General features: G+C 42.9%; 1 protein-coding gene across 2 annotated transcripts in view; it reads right to left on the minus strand.

The window, feature by feature from the left end:
- Positions 1-18,277, minus strand: part of LOC135595197 (protein FLX-like 1) — a 19,141-nt gene extending 864 nt beyond the window's left edge. Inside the window, exons 1-4 of one of the 2 annotated variants that reach the window (XM_065085806.1) lie at positions 17,578-18,276; positions 7,202-7,368; positions 6,977-7,056; positions 1-396 (exon numbers count right to left, since the gene is read on the minus strand). The exon at positions 1-396 is cut by the window's left edge and continues 30 nt beyond it. In XM_065085806.1, the coding sequence (XP_064941878.1) occupies positions 304-396; positions 6,977-7,056; positions 7,202-7,368; positions 17,578-18,140 (903 nt within the window). In that variant the 5' untranslated portion in view covers positions 18,141-18,276 and the 3' untranslated portion in view covers positions 1-303. Of the gene's footprint in view, positions 397-6,976; positions 7,057-7,201; positions 7,369-17,577 lie in introns of both variants that reach the window. The other variant, XM_065085807.1, reaches the window with a different exon arrangement.
- Between the last annotated feature and the right edge of the window lie 2,439 nt (positions 18,278-20,716).

The raw sequence follows: 20,716 nt of genomic DNA on the forward strand, positions 1-20,716 counted from the left end.
AAAATTATCCATATGTTACATGAATAATATAGGTTCCAAAAAAAAGAGATCAAGATTCTATATCATCTAAAAAAGAGAATAGTTAGAATAACTTAACACAATATGCCTTGTTCAAGTCACATGGATTTCTTAAGCATGTCTAAAGCCCGCAAAAAGGCCGCTGACAGCAATCCGGTCCACCAAAGTCCGGAAAAAGGCCACTGTAACACCCGATGGAGGAATTGTCGACTTTACTTGCGCATGCAATTGCCAGATGTAGGAGAAGCACCTCAAGCATATTTGGTGGGTGAATTGAATTAGCAATTATCTACGAGCATACGTCTGCTGGATGTCATATTGACCATGAGGAACAGCTGATGATCCAAATTGAGGGTCATTATCAACGTTTCTCTGAACCTGAGAAACAAAACAACATGTACATTTTAAATTGTGAAAACAGTACACCAAACTTGCAATCATTCACCGTAGTGTCACGAACGGTCATCGCGCACTCGCAACAACTTCGTTCAACAAACCGTTTGTCGCTTTTGCATGCTTGTACAAAGACATGGCAATCTGTTTTACCTTGGTTTTATGTGTTTTTGCTTGTAAAAATCTATGTTCGAACATATTGCAACGCTGCAATGCGACTGCTCACCGCACCGGGCCAAACTACCCCAAAATGGCTCCGTTTTAGCGTGCCACGGCTTGTTTTCTACAAGCCGTAGTAGCACCCTAAAACGTCAGCTATCTCAGCACCCTAGAACCCCCCGGGTGACATAGGGTTGGATGGGGCTTCGGTATATTGTCGAGTGTTGAAAAATCTTCACAAGTTCACACGTTAACTTGACGGGAACTTGCCTTCGCGCCCGGCACCCGGTGAGCAGTTGTTTGTGGACTTGAAACTATTTGTTCTACCTACTAAAGTCCTTGTTTTCCTCCTTCCTCTCTTTTCTCTTATGCAAACAAGGTGCTCGTTGAATTGCTTGTAAAGCTTCCACTTCCGTGAGACGTCGGGACTTATCCATCGCTCGTTTTTGAACGAATTAACTTTTTCTTTTACAGGTCCTTAGGGACCCGAGTGAGGTTGCAAATTGGCTGACCCTTTGCAGACGCATATCGCAAGGGCGCGTCATGGCTTAGGCAATCCCAGCTAAGGCCGAGAAGTTGGCGCGAGGGTGCTTCGCAACTTAGGCAACTCAAGCTAAGTTCGCGTCTTGGGCACAAGGGTGCCTCACAACTTGAGCAATTCCAGCTAAATCCGTGACATTGTGGTATCAGAGTGGGCAAGCAATTCGAGCAAGCAACGAAGGAACTTCACAATCTCGCCATGGCAAAACATCATGGTGAATCAAGCAAGACGAGGCACGTCGGACCCTTGCCCCAAGCAGCCGCAGGTGGGCTGCAAGTGCATACTCACTCTCATGTTGTTGGAGCCGCTCAGGAGGGGCACGACAACGAACATGATGAGCGAGAAGTTGGTTACTCTCCGCGAGCGGAGGAGGTGCAATCTGGAGCGCCAACTAGGAAAAAGAGTCATAAGGAGAGACTCATAGCGGTGGAAACCCACTTGGATGTTCTTGGAGCGAGCTTGGAGGAACTCTACCATGGCTAACGAAGGCTTCTTAGGGTAGAGAGCTCGCAAGAAGAAGTTGAATCCCAGATCGACAAGATTGAGGCCCTAGTCGATCGACTATCAGACGACACCAAAGACTCTGTGCAACATCTGCACGAAGTCATGGCAGAACTCACTTCCAAAGTGACTATGCTCACAAGGGACTAAATGCGGGAGGGAGCAACACCCGCGTTATGCCACCACAAAACTTGAGAGCACCTGAGCCGCATTGTTATGGGGGTGCCAGAGATGCTAAAGAGCTGGAGAATTTCCTATTCGACATAGAACAATACTTTCGAGCTACGAGGCCTGATTCTAAAGAAACCAAAGTTTCGATAGCAACCATGTATTTGAATGGGGATGCAAAACTTTGGTGGCAAACCCGTTGGGAGGAGATCCAACAAGGTCGGTGTCGGGTGGACACATGGGAGGACTTGAAGCGGGAGTTGAGAACTCAGTTCCTACCTGAGGACACAAAGTTCGTCGCAAGGAGGAAATTGAGACAACTCCGCCAAAGCACTTCCATTCGAGACTACGTGAAGCAATTTTCTGTACTAATGCTGGACATACAAGACATGTCCAAGAAGGATAAACTGTTCAGTTTCCTCGATGGTTTAAAGCCATAGGCTCAACAAGAACTGCATCGAAGGAATGTCACCGATGTGATCGGGGCAATTGCGGCCGCAGAAAGGCTCACCGACTTTTTTTCCTCTAAGGACTCAAGAAAAAGGAAACAAGCTTCAGAAAATCGCCCTCCAAAATATTCTCGAGGGAAGGAGCTCGGGGGCGAGCAAAGGAAGAAGAGCTCCCACAAAGGGCCAAGCTCAAAAGATAAGGCCCCAAAACCTAGCGGATGCTTCTTGTGCGGAGGGTCGCACATGGTGAGAGAGTGCCCACAGAAACAGACACTCAATGCTTTAACAATTTCCATCCATCCCCCCAAATCAGACAAGGGCAAAGTTGTCGCCCTCAGTTCAAGTAGTTCTGAATCCAGCAACGATGATGAGGAGTCGCAAGGTCCCCGAATGGGAGCAATACGTTTGTTGAATGCATTGTGGGGTCAAGTGGGGGAAAACATGAAGACAAAGCCATTGAAAGCAGGGAGTAGCGAGCTGATGTACGTGGACATTAAGCTCAATGACCAAACAACCCGTGCAATGGTGGACACGAGCGCTACCCACAACTTTATTGCCGATTGAGAAGCAAAGCGACTTGGGCTGATCTTGGAGAAGAACCCAAGTCGGATGAAGGCGGTGAACTTGGAGGCCAAGCGGATCTCCGAGGTGGCAAAGGGTATCCCCATCAAGATCGGAACATGGAGCGGGAACATGAACATGAAGGCGATTCCATTGGACGACTTCCAAGTGATTCTTGGAATGGAGTTTATGCACACGGCGAAGTTGGTGTTAATGCTGTTCCTAAATTCCCTATGTATGATGGGAGGTGACGACCCCTATGTGGTTCCCGTCTCTCGGAGAGGAACCAGAGACCCCCAACAGATATCGTCATTACAATTGAAGAAAGGGGTATGTAAAAACGAATTAACATTCGTGGCTACTATGAAGCTAGAGCCACTCGACGAGGTGGCCATTCATAAACCTATTGTGGTGGCGAACGTTCTGAAGGAGATCACAGACGTTATGCCACCCGAGTTGCCGAAGACTCTTCCGCCACGCAGAGGCGTGGATCATTATATCGAGCTAGAGCCAGGAGTGAAGCCTCCAGCGAGACCACCTTATCGCATATCCCCTCCAGAGTTGGCAAAGCTCATAAAGCAGTTAGATGAACAGCTAAGCGGTGGTCTCATCCGTAGTTCCAAAGTACCATTCGGAGCTCCAGTTCTCTTCCAAAAGAAACAAGATGGGAGCCTCCAACTATGCGTCGATTATCAAGCCCTCAATAAAGTGACGGTGAAGAACAAGTATCACATCCCGCTCATCACGGACTTGTTCGACCAATTGGGCAAAGCCAAGTATTTCTCTATACTTAACCCAGGTATGGAGCGTTTGAGTTCTTGATGATGCCTTTCGACTTAACCAACGCTCCGACCACGTTCTGCACTCTTATGAACCAACTGTTCAAAGAGTATTTGGATAAGTTTGTGGTCATCTACTTGGACGATATCATCGTCTACAGCCAAACGCTCAAGGAGCATGTCGAGCACCTTCGGACAATTTTCAAGATTCTTAGGGAGAACACTTTGTTCGTGAAAAGGGAGAAGTGCTACTTTGCTCAAACGGAGATCTTATTTTTGGGGCATCGAATCAGTGATGGCTCCATTCGGATGGACAAATTAAAGGTACAAGCTGTTGTGGAATGGCGAACTCCAAAGAAAGTGCCGGAGCTGAGATCCTTCCTTGGTTTCGTCAACTACTATCGACGCTTCATAGCGGGGTATTCGACGCGTGCAACTCCACTGACGGAGTTGCTGAAGGAGTAGCCTTGGAGGTGGTCTGACAAATGTGAAGCTATATTCCAAGATCTGAAGGCGGCTGTGTTAGAAGAACCGGTTCTCAAATTTTCGGACTATGGGGAGCCCTTTGAAGTCCATACATATGCGTCAGACTTCGCTATTAGAGGAGTACTCATACAGGAGGGTCACCTAGTAGCCTACGAGAGCCGCAAGCTCAACAAGATCGAGCGGCGGTATCCGGTGCACGAGAAGGAGATGACAGCGGTGGTCCACTATCTACGAGTTTGGCGACACTACCTTCTCGAATCGCGATTTGTGTTGAGGACAAACGACATTGCTTTGAGTTATTTCCAAACTAAACAAAAACTCTCCCCACAGCAAGCACGATGGCAGGACTTTCTAGCTGAGTTTGATATGGCAATGGAGTACAAGCTCGGAAAAGCAAATGTCGTGGCCGATGCATTGAGTCGGAAAGTGGAGTGAGTGAATGCTATACAATTGGAGGGCAGAGGCCAAGCAAGTCAATTGCACTCCAACTTCCTTTCCAGGATCAGGGATGGATTGTACAGTGATCCCCAGGCAGTAACCCTGATACAACTCATTAAAGAAGGCAAGACACGACGATTTTGGGTCCAGGAGAGACACATTTACACAAAAGGGAATAGGGTTTATGTTCCTCGAGTGGACAATTTGAGCCGTGAACTCTTAAGAGTATCATGATTCCCTTTGGGCTGGACATCTGGGTATTCACAGAACCTTGGCTCTCATGGAGAGGGCCTTCTACTGGCCGAAGATGGGGACTGATGTGAAGGAATATGTTCGAACGTGCCTCACTTGCCAACAAGACAAGATGGAGCAGCGGAAGCCGGTGAGACTTTTGGAGCTATTGCTCATATCAGAAAGGTCGTGGGAGAGCATTTCCTTGGACTTCATATCAAGCTTGCCGACAGTAGGGGAACTTGGATCGATACTCGTGGTGGTCGATCGATTTTCAAAGTATGCAATTTTCATTGTTGCACCCCTACACTGTTCATCAAAGGAGGAGGCCAAGCTGATGATGACGAATGTTGTGAAGTATTAGGGAGTCCCGTACAATATCATCAGTGATCGAGATGCTCGGTTCCTGGGACGATTATGGAACGAGCTATTCAAATTGTTGGGGTCTAAGTTATACTTCTCCACAAGCCTCCACCCCTAGACGGATGACCAAACTAAAAAGATAAACTCACTCCTTGAGCAATATCTTTGGCACTACGTGAGTGCCAACCAACGAGATTGGGTGAAGCTATTGAACATAGCCCAATTCTCCTACAACTTGCAGTGGAGCTCTGCGTCCAACAAGAGCCCATTCGATATCATTACAGGACAACAACCATCAACTCCTCATACCTTGGCTATTAGGTATACTGGAAATAGTCCGTCAGCATATCACTTTGGAAAAGAATGGCACCGAAATGTAGACATTGCGCGGGCTTACTTGGGAAAGACGGCCAAAAAGATAAAGAAGTGGGCAGACTTGGGAAGGCGACCGCAGGAGTTCAAAGTTGGCGATTTGGTGTTGGTAAAGCTCTAACTGGCATCACTCCAATTCTTTAGGAACAAAGTACATAAAAGATTGGTGCACAAGTATGAAGGGCCCTTCCCAATTATCAGTAGGGTGAGCAACGTCTCCTACAAGTTGCAACTGCCGACATAGCTCAAAATTCACAATGTTTTTCATGTCAACAACTTGAAAGCCTACCACTCAGATCCGTAAGATGCTTCCCGAAGTATTCCAACTCAGCTACCCCCCACCAGAGTCTCATACGAAAAGTGAGTTGAAACCATTTTAGCGGATCGGAAGATAAAACCACCCAATGGAGTTGAGCAGAACGAGTACTTGGTGAAGTGGCGAAAGCTTCCCCGAACCGAAGCCAGTTGGGAGCCCGAAGACGCCCTATGACATGAAGAAGCAGTCATCAACAACTACCAACAAACGTCGACGAGGGCGTCGATAGTTTAAGTGGGGGAGAATGTCACAACGGTCGTCGTGCACTCGCAACAACTTCGTTAACCGTTCGTCGCTTTTGCATGCTTGTACAAAGACATGGCAAACTGTTTTGCCTTGATTTTGTGTGTTTTTGCTAGTAAAAATGCATGTTCGAACAGGTTGCAACGCTGCAGTGCGACCATTCGCCGCGCTAGGCCAAACTGCCCCAAAATGGCTGCGTTTTCACTTGTCACGGCTTGTTTTCTTCAAGCCGCAGCAGTACCCCAAAACGTTAGCCATCTTAGCACCCTAGAACCCCCCGGGTGGCACAGGGCTGGATGGTGCTTCGGTATATTGTCGAACGTTGAAAAATCTTCACGAGTTAGCATGTTAATTTGACGGGAACTTGCCTTCGCGTCCGGCACCCGGTAAGCAGTTGTTTGTGGACTTGCAACTGTTCGTTCAACCTTCTAAAGTCATTGTTTTCCTCCTTCCTCTCTTTTCTATTATATATGCAATGTGCTCGCTGAATTGCTTGTAAAGCTTCCCCTTCCACGAGACGTCGAGAATTATCCGTCGCTCGTTTTCGAACTAATTAACTTTCTCTTTTACAGGTCCTTCAGGACCTGAGTGAGGTTGCAAATTGGCTGACCCTTTGTGGACGCATATCGCAAGGGCGCATCACGACTTAAGCAATCTCAGCTAAGTCTGAGAATTTAGCGTGTGGGTGCTTCGCGATTGAGGCAACTCAAGCTAAGTTCGCGTCTTGGCCGCAAGGGTGCCTCACAGCTTGAGCAATTTCAACTAAGTGCATAACAGTAGGACCATTAGATATTATTGAAATTGTTAATGCCAGCGAAGAAAAATATGGACATTCTTAAACTTTTATACCTTTACAGAACATGTCCTCTAGCAATTCAAACTTCTAGTACTTAGCACAGTATTATACATGAATATGAATATGTGGAATATGCAAAACCAAGCAACCTAAAAAACAAACCTGGTGGAAATTATGTGGGCCAGCAAAATTCGCTGCATAAGCCATCCCTGGGTTTCCATAAGTTCCAGCATATCCTGAACCTGAAATAACACCAAACTTTAGCTAAAGCTCTTCATTAAAGCATAAGAATTAGGAGAATTCCACCGGTTGGAAGATCATCGGAAGCAAGAGAACAAGCAATCTAAGAGAAAACAATCACAAGATACATCAACTATGTCAAAGTACCTGAGTTAGCTGAGGCCGCAGCCGCTACTTGTGCTTTCTTCTCCGTGTTGGCAAGTTCAGCATGTAATTTTTCAATCTCACGAGCCATCAACACCATATTATTTTCCATTATCTGACTCTGTTCGGTGTTATCAGCATGTACCTTCTTCTCAAATTCTATTGCAGCCCTATCCAGAATAAATAAATAAGGAAGAGCATTAGCAACACTAGCTAGAAATTCATAGAACTTAAAGAAATTGAGAACGAATACTGAAATTCAAACAAAGAATGGTATTCAGTAAATCACAACTGAAAGGGACGGAGAAGAGAAAATAAAAAAGAATCCAACATGCTGGGACGAAGCAGACAGCCCAACTATAGGACAAGAAGCTTTATTATGCCATACCAAAAGAAAATTGGTCATCTATAATCAGCTATCAATATAAAAGTAATTAACTAGATATTTGATCCTCCACCTGACTGCTTTTATGCATTCTGCTATCCCGCTGATCAATGGCAATCACAAAATCATTTTTATAATGTTTTTGATGAAAAGGCCTAGTGACCCATTTGCTAGTTATTTTCTTCTTCACCTGTTTCATATTCTTCCCACTTGTAAGTTTTCTTTCTCCCTACTATCCTTTTAAATTTTTATCCTCTAGGTTCACTCCCAATATATTGGACCCAAATTGGTTTGGTGATCGTAGTTCTTAAAACATAATTCTTCTTGGTTTTGATGCCGGATCCCACAAAACATCTAAAATAGAACAATGGCATCATCTTTCGGAGAACATAATCATTAAAAACGAAATTAAAAACAAGATGTTGAACAAAATAACAAAGAAGAGAATAAACACGATATAGAATCAACAAGGTCGAAGTAACAGCAACAAGGAAAATAAAATCAGCCAAAGATCAGGCCAACAACATAGAAGAGAAAAAGAGGAGCAAAAAGTGAAATTGAACATCATCACTGAACATATGATCTGATGAATAACAACAAAATAACAAATGGAAGAGGTGAAAGAAAGAGAAAAAAAAATGACAAATTGAAGAACAACAAAAAAATACAAGAAAATAATAGTTGGAAGCACTATAGAAGGAAGCAATAGAAGGAACAGAAGAATAGGCATATAGAAGAAAAGAAAAAGGGCATAAGCATAGAGCATGAGAGCAGCCATGTTTCTTTTTTCCTTCTTTAATGAACACAACTCTTTTTTTTTCATGAGATAAAATATAATGAAGTATTTGCACCACATAATCCTGTAATTGGTACTCCTTCACATGGAGAAGTGTGCATCTTGATGTTGGGTGTCCTGTCATGCCGCCCAACAACTTCGATGTGGCTCATGGTCCATGCTTCTTGTTCAAGATTGAGCAACAAAAGTTCTGATTTTGTCCAGATAGTCAATATCACAGATAAGCTGCATCAAATCCTTAACAAAGGCAGATTGTTTTTCATTTTTGTTCACCTGTGATCCAAGTAACGTCACTTTTCTCCATTAGCACCTTAACTTTATCATTACTCACCTACAATTCCTGGCTTACTCAAATGTCACAGGTAAACGTCACATAATGATGCTAGTGATCTTTGTTCCATGGCCACTCTTTTGGTGAACAAGATACAGAAATAGCCCTCTGCTCACCACAAAATCATGTGCATCTTAACTAGCTCCTCTTATCATTCAACTTCTTGAGCAATTAAGTGCTCCGCCTCAGTTTCCCCCTTCTTCACACATGGTCACAAGCACTCCACTGCCTACATTCAACGTCATAGCACTCTACTCCTTTGCAAGAATAAATTGTAGATTAGCCATCGACCATCTCTTTGCTTTGTATTTTGCTCACCTACGATCACTTTGCCCATTCCAAGTTTTTTCAATTAGCACCTAAACTTTATCATTACTCACCTTGAATTCAGGGCATATTCAAATAACATAAGTATCATCACAAAATGATGTTAATAATCTTTTGTTCATGGCCGCTTAAGCTCCTAAAAGGCCCTCTGCTCTCTATGGCATCACATGCATCTTAATGGTCACAACCATTCTACTGCCTATTCCAACATCATAGCATTCCAACCTTTAGCCTTTTCGACAACTTCTCTGTGTCAACTACCAAGGCCCTGCCAACAAGCATTCCCTTCAGTCAACTTTGATGGCCTCAATGTTATATTCACCCCTGCAATTGAGCCTGTTGTTGTCCATTTTCAACACCATTGAGATCTTTAGCATACCTACTATATCATCAAGGACAAAGATTCACTGCCAAATATCGACTAATTACCTAATAGGTGCTCTAGACCAAGGATTGAAATATCGTACCATGCTAGAGTTTCGACATTCGCTCGGTATGATATGGTACTGTATACCGAACGGTATACCGTATATATATATATATATATATATATATATATATATATATATATATATATATATATATATATATATATATAAAAGAATTTTTCGACAACGTTGCCGAGGCGACGCGACGTCACCTTTTTCGACAACGTTTCCGAGACGACGTCGCATCGCCTTTTCCCGCTTGGGGAGAAAGAGGCGACGTTGCATATTTATATAATATATATATTATATATATTATACCGCTCGGTAGTGGGCGGTCCGTGTACCGGTCTGCTGACGGACCGGTACGCACCGCTCAATACGGACAGTATTATTCGAAATTGTAATCCTTGCTTAGACCATCCACAAGATCAACATCAACAATGTTTGAATAGCGTAATCCCAAACAAAGATTACCCCTCATTCCTCAGTTTGTAGTTGTTCGTGCCCTCGCTGATTGGGGAGAAATAGGGCAAAGAATATGAATTAGAGCTTTGAGGCCTTTATTGTGTCTCATCATCTTAACCAACATCCAAAATCATAAGTGGGTATGGTTGGTAAAGTGACACTATTTGAACCATAGGTGGGTAATTTGTAGTTTATTCTAAAGGCAGCATTCATAAAAGAAAATATGTGCAGAACTAGAGAGAAGTGCCTTGGATTAAGATGGAAGCTAAGCTCATAAGCAAAATGGTACAAAACCAATCTCCAGGGACCTGTCTTAACTAAAACCTATCAAAGGTACTGAATCGAAGGCTAAGCTCACAAGTGGGTTGGCACACAAATCAATCATCACGTCGCACAGTACAGATATTATTTTGTCATAATTAAATCCATGCAATTTAGAAGGTTAAAGAATTCAATTGAATGTCAATCCTAAGTAGATTGTTAGGACTCTAGCTAGGAGAGTCCTAATTGAGAGGGACATTCATGTAAAACCTACCTAAGCCGACCCCTATTAAAGAGGTGAAGAGGCCGGCTAGGATTAGGAGGTTGTTTCTTAGAGATGAATTAGGAGTTGTAAAGGAATAGGAGTCTTGAGTAGAAGTCATATTAGGAGTTGGTTAGAAGTAGGAGTCTTGAGTAGGAGTCCTATTAGGAGTTAGGGTTTAGAAACCCTATAAATAGCCATGTATTCCTCCTCTTTTGATAAGCAATAGATGAATCTTTTCTGCAGCCTTTGAGCAGCAACTTGGAGGGAGGAACCCCTATAGAGTTCCAAGGAGGTCGATCCCCTAAAGAGATCAACCCCAAGTTTAGAATCTGCAAGGGTTCTAACACCTGGTATCAGAGCAGTGTTCTTGGCGTCTCGCTGCCCTTCCACAGCCATCCATCAACCCTCCACAACCGCCCAAAGCAATTCCCACAATTGCTTAAGAGATCGTTGCCAAATTCCGCCGTCATCTCCACCACCACGGATCATCCTTTGATCTCCCCGTGAATTGCAACAGGTTCTGGTTTTCTACCTTACTGCTACTGCAATTTAGTTATCCTTATTTGAAAATCCCAAAAAAATTATTCCTATATTGCTGCATAAACTTTTCGTCATAAAGTTTTCATCTCTACAACGAAAGATACATTGCAGAATTCCAACTGTATAGCACCGTCTGTTTGATCTTGCTACTGTGTTTTTTCTATCCAAATCTCTATGAAATTTTTATGACATCTTTGACATTTCCTAACAGTAGATTTCCTTTGGTTTTGTCAAAAATTTCTCAATATAAACCATTGATATTTTACGTCTAATCTGCTATACTTGAAAATCTACACTGTAAAATTTCAGCCGCATAGCACTGTTTGTTTGATCTTGATATTACGTTGTTTCTATCCAAATCTCTACGAAATTTTTATGATAGCTTTGGCACTTCCTAACAGTGGAATTCCCTTTAGTTTCATCAAAAAATTCTCAATATAAACCACTGATCTTTTACGTCCAATCTGCTATACTTAAAAATCTGTGCTGCAGAAAATTTCAGCCGCATATTGTTGCCTTAACCCATCTATTTGCAATCTTTTTTTAATGAAATTTCTTATACACTTCATAGATCATCTTGGCTTCTATCTAAGATTGATCTATTAAGAAATTCATCTCTAAAAACAATTTTGTGTTGCTGCAAATTTTCGTCATAACCCGTTGAAATTTCTCGACGAGAATTTTGCAATCGCAACTTGCACCACTTTCCTTGTTGTTATACTACCGAAATTTTCTTGATTAAATTAGATATCCTTGCTATCATATAAACTGTGATTTTGCTATCAATTCCCTCCTCAATTCTCTCAAGTTTTTGGTGGAAATTACATCGAGAAACCATTGTTTCTTCGACGACAATTCTACTCTTACAAGGCAGCACATACTTACTGCAACTTCCACTTATTTCTATCAAACCTTTGCTACTATCTACCACAGATCCAAAACTTTTATCTACAATCCTAAAACTCCACCAAATCACACCCTCAAACTGCACCCAAAATAGCCACAAAACAAGCCTAAACCGTAGCCTACATCCACCAATCTACCAACCCTTTCGACCATCACCTCTCTCAACCAATACATGCCTTTAACCCAACAACAAAAGAGAGATCTTAACATCACAGATTTGGCGGCATATACTATGGCATCTGAGGAGGTAATCAATGCTAAATTCGAAGCCTTCGAGGTGCGAATGGAGGATAAGATTCGGACGCTCTTTACCGAACTCAGATTGGGCCGACCACTAAGCCCGAAGAAATCACATCAAGGAGAGAGCTTTGCCCAATCGCACCAAGCCCGAAGATATGACTTCCAAGAGAGGGGAAGCTCTATGACCGACCCTAACTATCCATGCATGAGAGTGGACTTCCCTAGATGGGAAGAAGGAGACCCGATTGGTTGGATCTCGCGCGCGGAGCGATATTTTCGGTACCATAAAACCGCGGATGCTTCTATGGTGAAAATGGCAGCTATACATCTTGAAGGGGATGCTATACAGTGGTTTGACTGGTTTGAATATACTTATGAGTCCTTTCATGGCGACAATTCAAAGAAGGACTGCTGATCCGCTTCAGACCAACCGATTACGAGAATATTGACGGACAACTAGCAAAGATCCGACAAACCTCCACCATTCAGGAGTACCAAACCAGGTTTGAAAGGTTATCTAATCAAACTCGTGATTGGTCTCAAAAACAGTTATTGAGGACCTTCATTGAGGGCTTAAAGCCGGAGATCCGAGGAGAAGTTAAAGCGCGACAACCGTATACGCTTATGGCAGCCATCTCTTTCGCACGAGAGGAGCAATTGAACCATGAAGCTCGGAGGACTAGGGTTGCTCCTCAACCAGCAATATTGAAGCCCTTAGCCCCCCCTACTATTGACCAAGTCCCTACACCAAAGAGGTTAACAAGAGAAGAGCTTCGGGAGCGATATGCGAAGGGGTTATGTTGGCATTGCGACAAGCCGTGGAGCCGCGAGCATCGCTGTAAAAAAGGCAGACTTCTTATGATTGAACCAGTAGAAGAAGAGGTTATTGAACATTCAGAAAAGAGCCTTGAACATGAAGAAGAAGATATGGAAGAAGAGCCACAGTCGACCGACATTACGGTACACGCACTAGCCGGCTACTCAAACCCGCAAACGATGAAAGTTGGAGGCCTTCTCAAACAACAGCCGATCACTGTTCTCATCGACACGGGCAGCACTAATAACTTCCTGAATAGTAAGGTTGCTGCTCGGATGGCACTGCATATTGAAGGCTGCAGCAAGTTCGATGTAAAGGTTGTCGACGACAGAATCCTAAAGTGCAACCAAAGATGCCCGCAGGTGAAACTATTACTACAAGACCAAGAAATTATCACCGATTTCTTCCTCCTACCAATTGATGACTATGAGGCCGTGCTTGGCATAGAATGGCTGACTATACTAGGTGATGTCTCTTGGAACTTTTCTAAATTAATTATGAAATTCTACTGTAAGGACAAACAGATCATCCTACGTGGGAAGCGCGGAAGCAACGTAACCACCGTTTCGACCCAACGAATGGAGAAAGTTTTGCACAAGGTAAATGGTGGCTTTTTGATGCATCTCCAGTCGCAACCAGAAGATAAGAAAATAGAAATTGAAGATCAAAATCTTGCCCAATTGCTTACTGAATTTGCCGATATATTTACTGAACTGCGCGGTCTTCCTCCTCGGCAACATGATCATCAAATTCCAATCCTTCCGGGCAAGCCACCAGCGAACACTCGACCGTACCGATATTCTCACCTCCAGAAAGATGAAATTGAAAAGATCGTAAAGGAGATGCTTGAAACAGGGGTGATTCGGCCAAGTTACAGCCCCTATTCCTCACCGGTGCTACTTGTACGCAAGAAGGACGGAACTTGGCGGATGTGCATCGACTACCAAGCTTTAAATGGCATCATCGTCAAGGACAAGTACCCAATACCAGTGGTGGATGAACTTCTTGATGAATTGAAAGGAGCTCGAGTCTTCACGAAGTTGGACCTCCGATCCGGTTACCACCAAATTCGGGTATGTGACGATGACATTCCAAAAACTGCATTTCGCACACATGATGGCCATTATGAATTCTTGGTAATGCCTTTTGGACTCACTAATGCTCCTTCAACCTTTCAAAGTCTCATGAACGATATTTTTCGGAGCTTTCTTCGTAAATTTGTGCTGGTATTTTTCGATGATATTCTCGTTTACAACCCTTCTCTTGAGACTCACTTTCAGCATTTACGGATTGTTTTGACGATCCTTCGGGAGAATACTCTTTTTGTTAAGCAACCAAAGTGCAGCTTTCTCCAGCAAAAAGTAGAGTACCTTGGGCATATAATATCAGAAGGAGTGGCGGTAGACCCAACAAAAATTGAGGCAATGCAAGGCTGGCCGAAACCTACAAACGTAAAATTACTGCGCGGGTTCCTTGGACTAACGGGCTACTACCGAAAATTTGTTAAGGACTATGGGAAGGTCAATGCACCACTTACTTTCTTACTGGAAAAAAATGTCTTCCAATGGTTAAATAGAACCTCCGCTGCCTTCGACAAACTTAAGGCAGCCATGACGACGACGCCGGTGCTAACACTACCAGATTTTAACCGACCCTTCATTATTGAGGCCGACGCATCTGGAGTCGGAATTGGAGCCATTCTCATGCAAGATGGTCGACCACTCACATACACTAGCAAGACATTATCTCCCTCCCATCAAAATAAGTCAACATATGATAAGGAGATGCTCGCCATTGTGCATGCAGCAATGAGGTGGAGACCCTACTTGATTGGTCGACGATTTCAAATTAAAACCGACCATAAAAGCCTCAAGTACTTTTTGGAGCGAAAGATATCATCCCCGGAGCAGCAAAAATGGGTAACAAAACTTCTTGGATTTGATTATGAAATAATTTACAAAAAGGGAAAAATGAATGTTCTTGCAGATGCGCTTTCGCAGCTACCCGAGCAAGCTGAAGTTTCAGTCATTTCACTTCCGACCAGCGACTTCCTTGAGGATATTAAGATGGAATGGCAGGAAGATTCAGAGACTAGTAAGATTATAAAAAAATTGGAGGAAGCACCAAGCCCTATGGCTCATTACAATTGGGACTCAAAAGAATTACACTATAATGGACGCATTGTGCTTATGATAAATTCTACTTGCACCTTCACAAGCAGATTTTGAACAAAGTTATTCCATATGCAGGGTACTAAATTGAAAAGGAGTACGGCATATCACCCACAAACCGACGGCCAGACGGAAGTTGTAAATAGGTGCTTAGAGACAACCCAAAGCCACCCACCAAATATGACTACCCAAGGAAAACTTCAGACTCAGCCAAGTGCCATTATTGATCGACGGATCGTGACTCGACGACGACGATCCACTACTGAATTGCTAATACAGTGGGCAAACCTACTAACAGAAGATGTCACTTGGGAGAACTATGATGACTTGAAGATCAAATTCCCAAAATTCATGAATCGTCAGCCTCGAGGACAAGGCTGATTTGAAGAGGGCGGGTCTGTTAGGACTCTAGCTAGGAGAGTCCTAATTGAGAGGGACATTCATGTAAAACCTACCTAAGCCGACCCCTATTAAAGAGGTGAAGAAGCCGGCTAGGGTTAGGAGGTTGTTTCTTAGAGATGAATTAGGAGTTGTAAAGGAATATGAGTCTTGAGTAGAAGTCATATTAGGAGTTGGTTAGAAGTAGGAGTCTTGAGTAGGAGTCCTATTAGGAGTTAGGGTTTATAAACCCTATAAATAGCCATGTATTCCTCCTCTTTTAATAAGCAATAGATGAATCTTTTTTGCAGCCTTTGAGCAGCAACTTGGAGGGAGGAACCCCTATAGAGTTCCAAGGAGGCCGATCCCCTAAAGAGATCAACCCCAAGTTTAGAATCTGCAAGGGTTCTAACATAGATCCTCTATTGTTGTTGCAAGTAGCTAACCAAAATGATTTAAGCATGAGATGGATAACTTGAAAATTCAAAATGATCTTGGCAGGGAGGAGCATCTAGCTCTTTAATTAACTTAAACTAAGGAGAAAATAACTTCAAAATTCAAAATGATTTCTGCAGGAAGGAGCATCTAGCTCTTTAATCACCACTTACACTAAGGATAAAAAAGTTGAAAATTCAAAATGATTTCAGCAAGAAGGAGCATCTAGCACTTTGATTGTAGCTTACACTAAGGAGAAAAGAAATTATAAGAATGAAAGATAGCAACTACCTTAGGATATGTTCATCCTCATGGAACAAAAAGCTACAAAGGTTGCTTCCCAAGCTTTTAGGTAGGATAGAAAAGAAGAACGAGGAAGCAGTTGATTTCTTTTGACTTAAGGGACTGACGAAAGTATTAAGGTTTCTGGTCTGTATTAGTGATATATACCACTATATGTTCACCGCACTGGCACCAAATGGCGTGCTGCATGGCATAAACCTGGTACACAAAACTAGAGAACATGAGTATTATATGCTAGCATAACAATTGCTGCGAGCATTGTAGTAGCATCGTGCCTATGAATGGTTGTAGCATAGCAAGTGGCAACTTAATCGTGGGTTTCAATATCAGTGAAGATACTGTACTCCTAAGAACAATGAAAATTCAGTAGAAATGGGAATGTAATTTAAGGAACAGAAGAGAAGTGAGTATATTCCGAACAACAAGGATTGTTTTACCACTTAACTCGTTCAAAGGAAGGGAAAATAAAATTTTGTTTGCTTTAATTGGTCCAGAGACAATATGCATTTTATTTTTTTATTTATGATCTCACATGGTAGAAAGAGAAAGCAAAGAACAAATGCCAACCCTAGATGAGGCACCTATAATCTTAATACAAAAGAAGAACATATTAGAAGAGAATTTTGGAGGATGTAAAGAGAAGACAAATCATGATGTTTTCTAAACAACCCTCCCCACCCGACATGACTAGAGCAGCTCCCCTCTAGCAAAGCTAACATCATGTGTAGTTTAGCATTTGACCAGTGACTTGTATAGTGAAAAAAGAAGAGCTATAGCATTAAGCTTAAAGACCAATCTTCTCTATTGGAACTGATTTCATAGGTTACATGTAGAACAGGATTACAAATGAGAATAATTAAAATTTCTCAAGGTCAAGTTGCTACAGAGTTTCACTGATGAAGTAAAGATACATGCAATAAGTGCCCTGTGGTCATGTTCCTGAGTTATTCACATTCTAATCAAACCCAATTGCCCAAGGTTACTTCATCAACTATGATAATTAAGATCCTCTAATTGACCAGATGATCAGTTGATTCTTAACTATTCATAATCAGAAATATCAACACCTGGCTTGAGGTCAACATTCGAAAAAGATTAGCATCTTTCGTGGAATTTTTGTTGCAAAAGTTTGTATATTAAGTTAATAAAGAAAGAAACATGGACGCTAAGATGCAGTGCATGGATTTCATCTCCAAAATTATTAAGAATAAACAATTAAAATACTGACCAAATAGGAAAATTGATCAAAGAATCTACATATAAAGAAAATAACAAAGACTGCTGTAATCTCCAAGCAGAAAGATATAACTAAGGATGTGAGAATCACAGACCTGCCCTTTTGGATCTCCTTGCGCATGATCTCTATCTCAGCCATGACTGTGTCCGCCTGCTTGTGCTCCGCTCGAGCACTCGACAGTTGCCCTTTGAGCCCCTGCAGCTGCTCAACGAGCTCATGCCTCACGGCTCCCAGACTCTGGACATCGGATCGCACCTGCGCCAATTCGGCCCGCATCCCCTCTAACGCCCGCGCCTCCGCCTCCGCCTTGAGCGATCGCTCATAGACCTCGCGTACCTCGGCGTCCTTTGCAGCCTTGGTCTCGGCTGCCGAGGCGGCGGCGAGACGGAGTTCGTGCTTGGACGCACTGAGATCCTGCTTGAGCGCAACATGAGAAGCGGCGAGCTGCTGGTTGTCGACGAGGAGCACCTGGATCTGCCGGTGCTGAGCGGCGAGCCGGTCCTCGAGGGCGAGAATCGAGGAGGGGACTGGGGCGCGGCGGACTAGAAGGGGCTCATCGGCGGGGTGGATGGCAGCACGAGGCGGGGGGCGGCCAAGGAGTGAAGGCGGTGAGCCTCGGACCGGTAAGGCATGGGCGGGGCGGCCCCTTCCGGCCATGGAAAGATCGAGAGATTGGTCTTTCTTCAGGGTCTCGATAGGGCACAGACGGAGAGAGAGAGAGAGAGAGAGAGCGGGGGGCTGGGGTCGGGCGCGGTGGGGATTTGGTCGCGGTGGCGCCCTTGAACCCAACAGACAATGAAGGACATGATTTGATTCTTTTAAATTAACAACCCAACAGACATGGAAGGGCCTTGAACCCAATAGAGATTTCTGACGTCAACTTGCCGGCCTCATTTTTTTGATTATATAAATGATATTGCTTGAACGATGAATAATTTAAATAGGGAAAAAGCTGTTAAGAATTTGGAATATGATTATTATGTTCGGTTCGAATCGAAACAGAATCGACGGTTCACCCGTTTCAGACTAAAATAGAACCAATTCTAAGTGATTCGGTTTTGATTCTTAAGTTTGAAAAACTAAAACCGACGATTCAGAACCCAAATTGATAATTTCAATTCCGATTCTAATCGTCAATTTTATAAAATTAAAATGTTTTAAAAATAAATATATATTTTTATATTTTAAAATTTTTAATTAAAAAATAATATAAAATTTGGTGATTTGAATGGAACCAAAACTGTCAATTTTGAAATCGAATTCGTCAATTTCAAAACCGAAACTGTTGGGTCCTAAATCGTGTACAATAGCCTTTGGAGATGAATTTTCCTAGAAAAGACAAACTAAAATCTTATGTGGACAAATAGCACCTGACTTAAAAATATAAAATCGAAGATAAAAACAACTAGAAGAATCACACCAAAGCAAAGCCCTCATTTACTCGACCTAAAAGAAATTTACTATAAATAAATGTCTATAAACAAAACTACGTTTCTCTTATAATAGGAGAAATATACCAAATGAAAGATAAAAAATCGAGGAGGAACCAAATTAAAGAAAAAATATCCCTTCTTTATCGCTTTTTTATCTTTCTCCCTCTATTTCTTTCTTCTCTTTTTATTTTCCCACACACGATGGCTTATTCATTATGTTGATTTACCGTATAATATCTTTCGTAGACACTAGATTTGTTGTAGAAACTGCCTGCACGCTGATAGGTTTTTATTTGAACTTTTCACAGATTTTAGTTAAAATAATAAAAAAATTTCAGATCATCGGTTATTTTTCCAGATATATATTTTATTATTTGATTCTTTGGGTTGTTAATTTAAAAGGACTCTAACGATTCAATCTCTCGGTCTTAATTCCATGTCGAGACTCATTAAAAGTCCTAGGCTTAGGTGTAGCCTTCTTGCTCTTCTACTTATCTTCACCCAGAAAACATGTGTCTAAATCCGTAAGACATTCTTTGTTTATAGTGTTTTTATTAGACATCAATATAAATTAGTGTTAAATCTCGAATTTTGATGATGACTTCAATTGTCATTTATTATCTAATCCATATGTTGAGATAAGTGTGCAAGATTAAGTACGATATAAGTAAGACATGCAGCAGGAGTTACGCCGGAGTCAAGACTATGATCACGGTGGGAGTTCGAGAGTTCGACGGAAGTACGGATGGTCGTCGGAGGTTCTGCGGGAACAAATCCGAGAAGTCCAAGAGCTTGCCAAAAGAAACTCGTCGGAACTCGCCAAGTGGATCGTCGCAAGTCCAAGAGTTTGCCGAAAGTCCGTAGGAGCATCACCGAGGGTTCATCGGATGATCAACGGAAGCTCGCCGGAAGAAGCGATTGATGCACCGGAGCAAGTTGCAGTAAATGTCTTAAGAAAAATCGTAGTTAGCACGATGATTAAGTTAGAAATGGGAGGTGATCCCATTGATTTAATCTTGGGACAATTGGGCCCTTAATAGACCCAAATTGGGCCGAATGAATCAGCCCATTCGAACCCAGATTTCTTGGCCAAAGGTGGCACCGCCTGGGTCGGCGGTGGCACCGCCCAGGGCTCAGTCTCCGAGCTCAGGCTAGGCGGTGCAACCGCCCTAGTCAGGCGGTGGCACCGCCTGAGCTCGGTCTCCGAGCTCTAGCAGGAGGTGCAACCGCCTCTGACAGGAGGTGGCATCGCCCAAAGGCTCAGTCTTCGAGCTTTGCCAGGCGGTGCAACCGCCTGAGTCAGGCGATGCAACCGCTAGACCCTGGAATTCTGGAAATTGATAGTTTTGAGCTCGGAATTCAAACTGGGTTGGGGCCTATAAATACCCTACCCTTTCAGCAATGAAAGAGCACCCAAAAACCACCGAAATCCTGATCTTACTCTGTGATTTTTAGAGCTCAAAAGTGTTATATGAGTTAGAAGTTCTCCTCCCTCTTTTCTTCCAAGTTCTGATCTTTCAAGAGAGGAGAAAAAATTTTGTAAGGGTTGTCTCCTAAGCCCGTCAAAAGGAGTGAAACTATAAAAGGGTGGTTGGCCTTTGCCTATTGAAGGAAGGCCTCCAGTGGACGTCGATGACCTCGTCGGTGGAGGAAGCTAGAAGTGGATGTAGGTCAAGATTGACCGAACCACTCTAAAATTACGGTGCTCTCTGGTTTGCATTTGCTTTGAGCATATTATCTTTACTGCAAACCTCCTCAATAGCTTACTGCCTTCTGCGCATTTACGATCGTGTTTCAAAG

Source organism: Musa acuminata, chromosome BXJ1-10, assembly GCF_036884655.1.
Source record: "Musa acuminata AAA Group cultivar baxijiao chromosome BXJ1-10, Cavendish_Baxijiao_AAA, whole genome shotgun sequence".
NCBI lineage: Eukaryota > Viridiplantae > Streptophyta > Magnoliopsida > Zingiberales > Musaceae > Musa > Musa acuminata.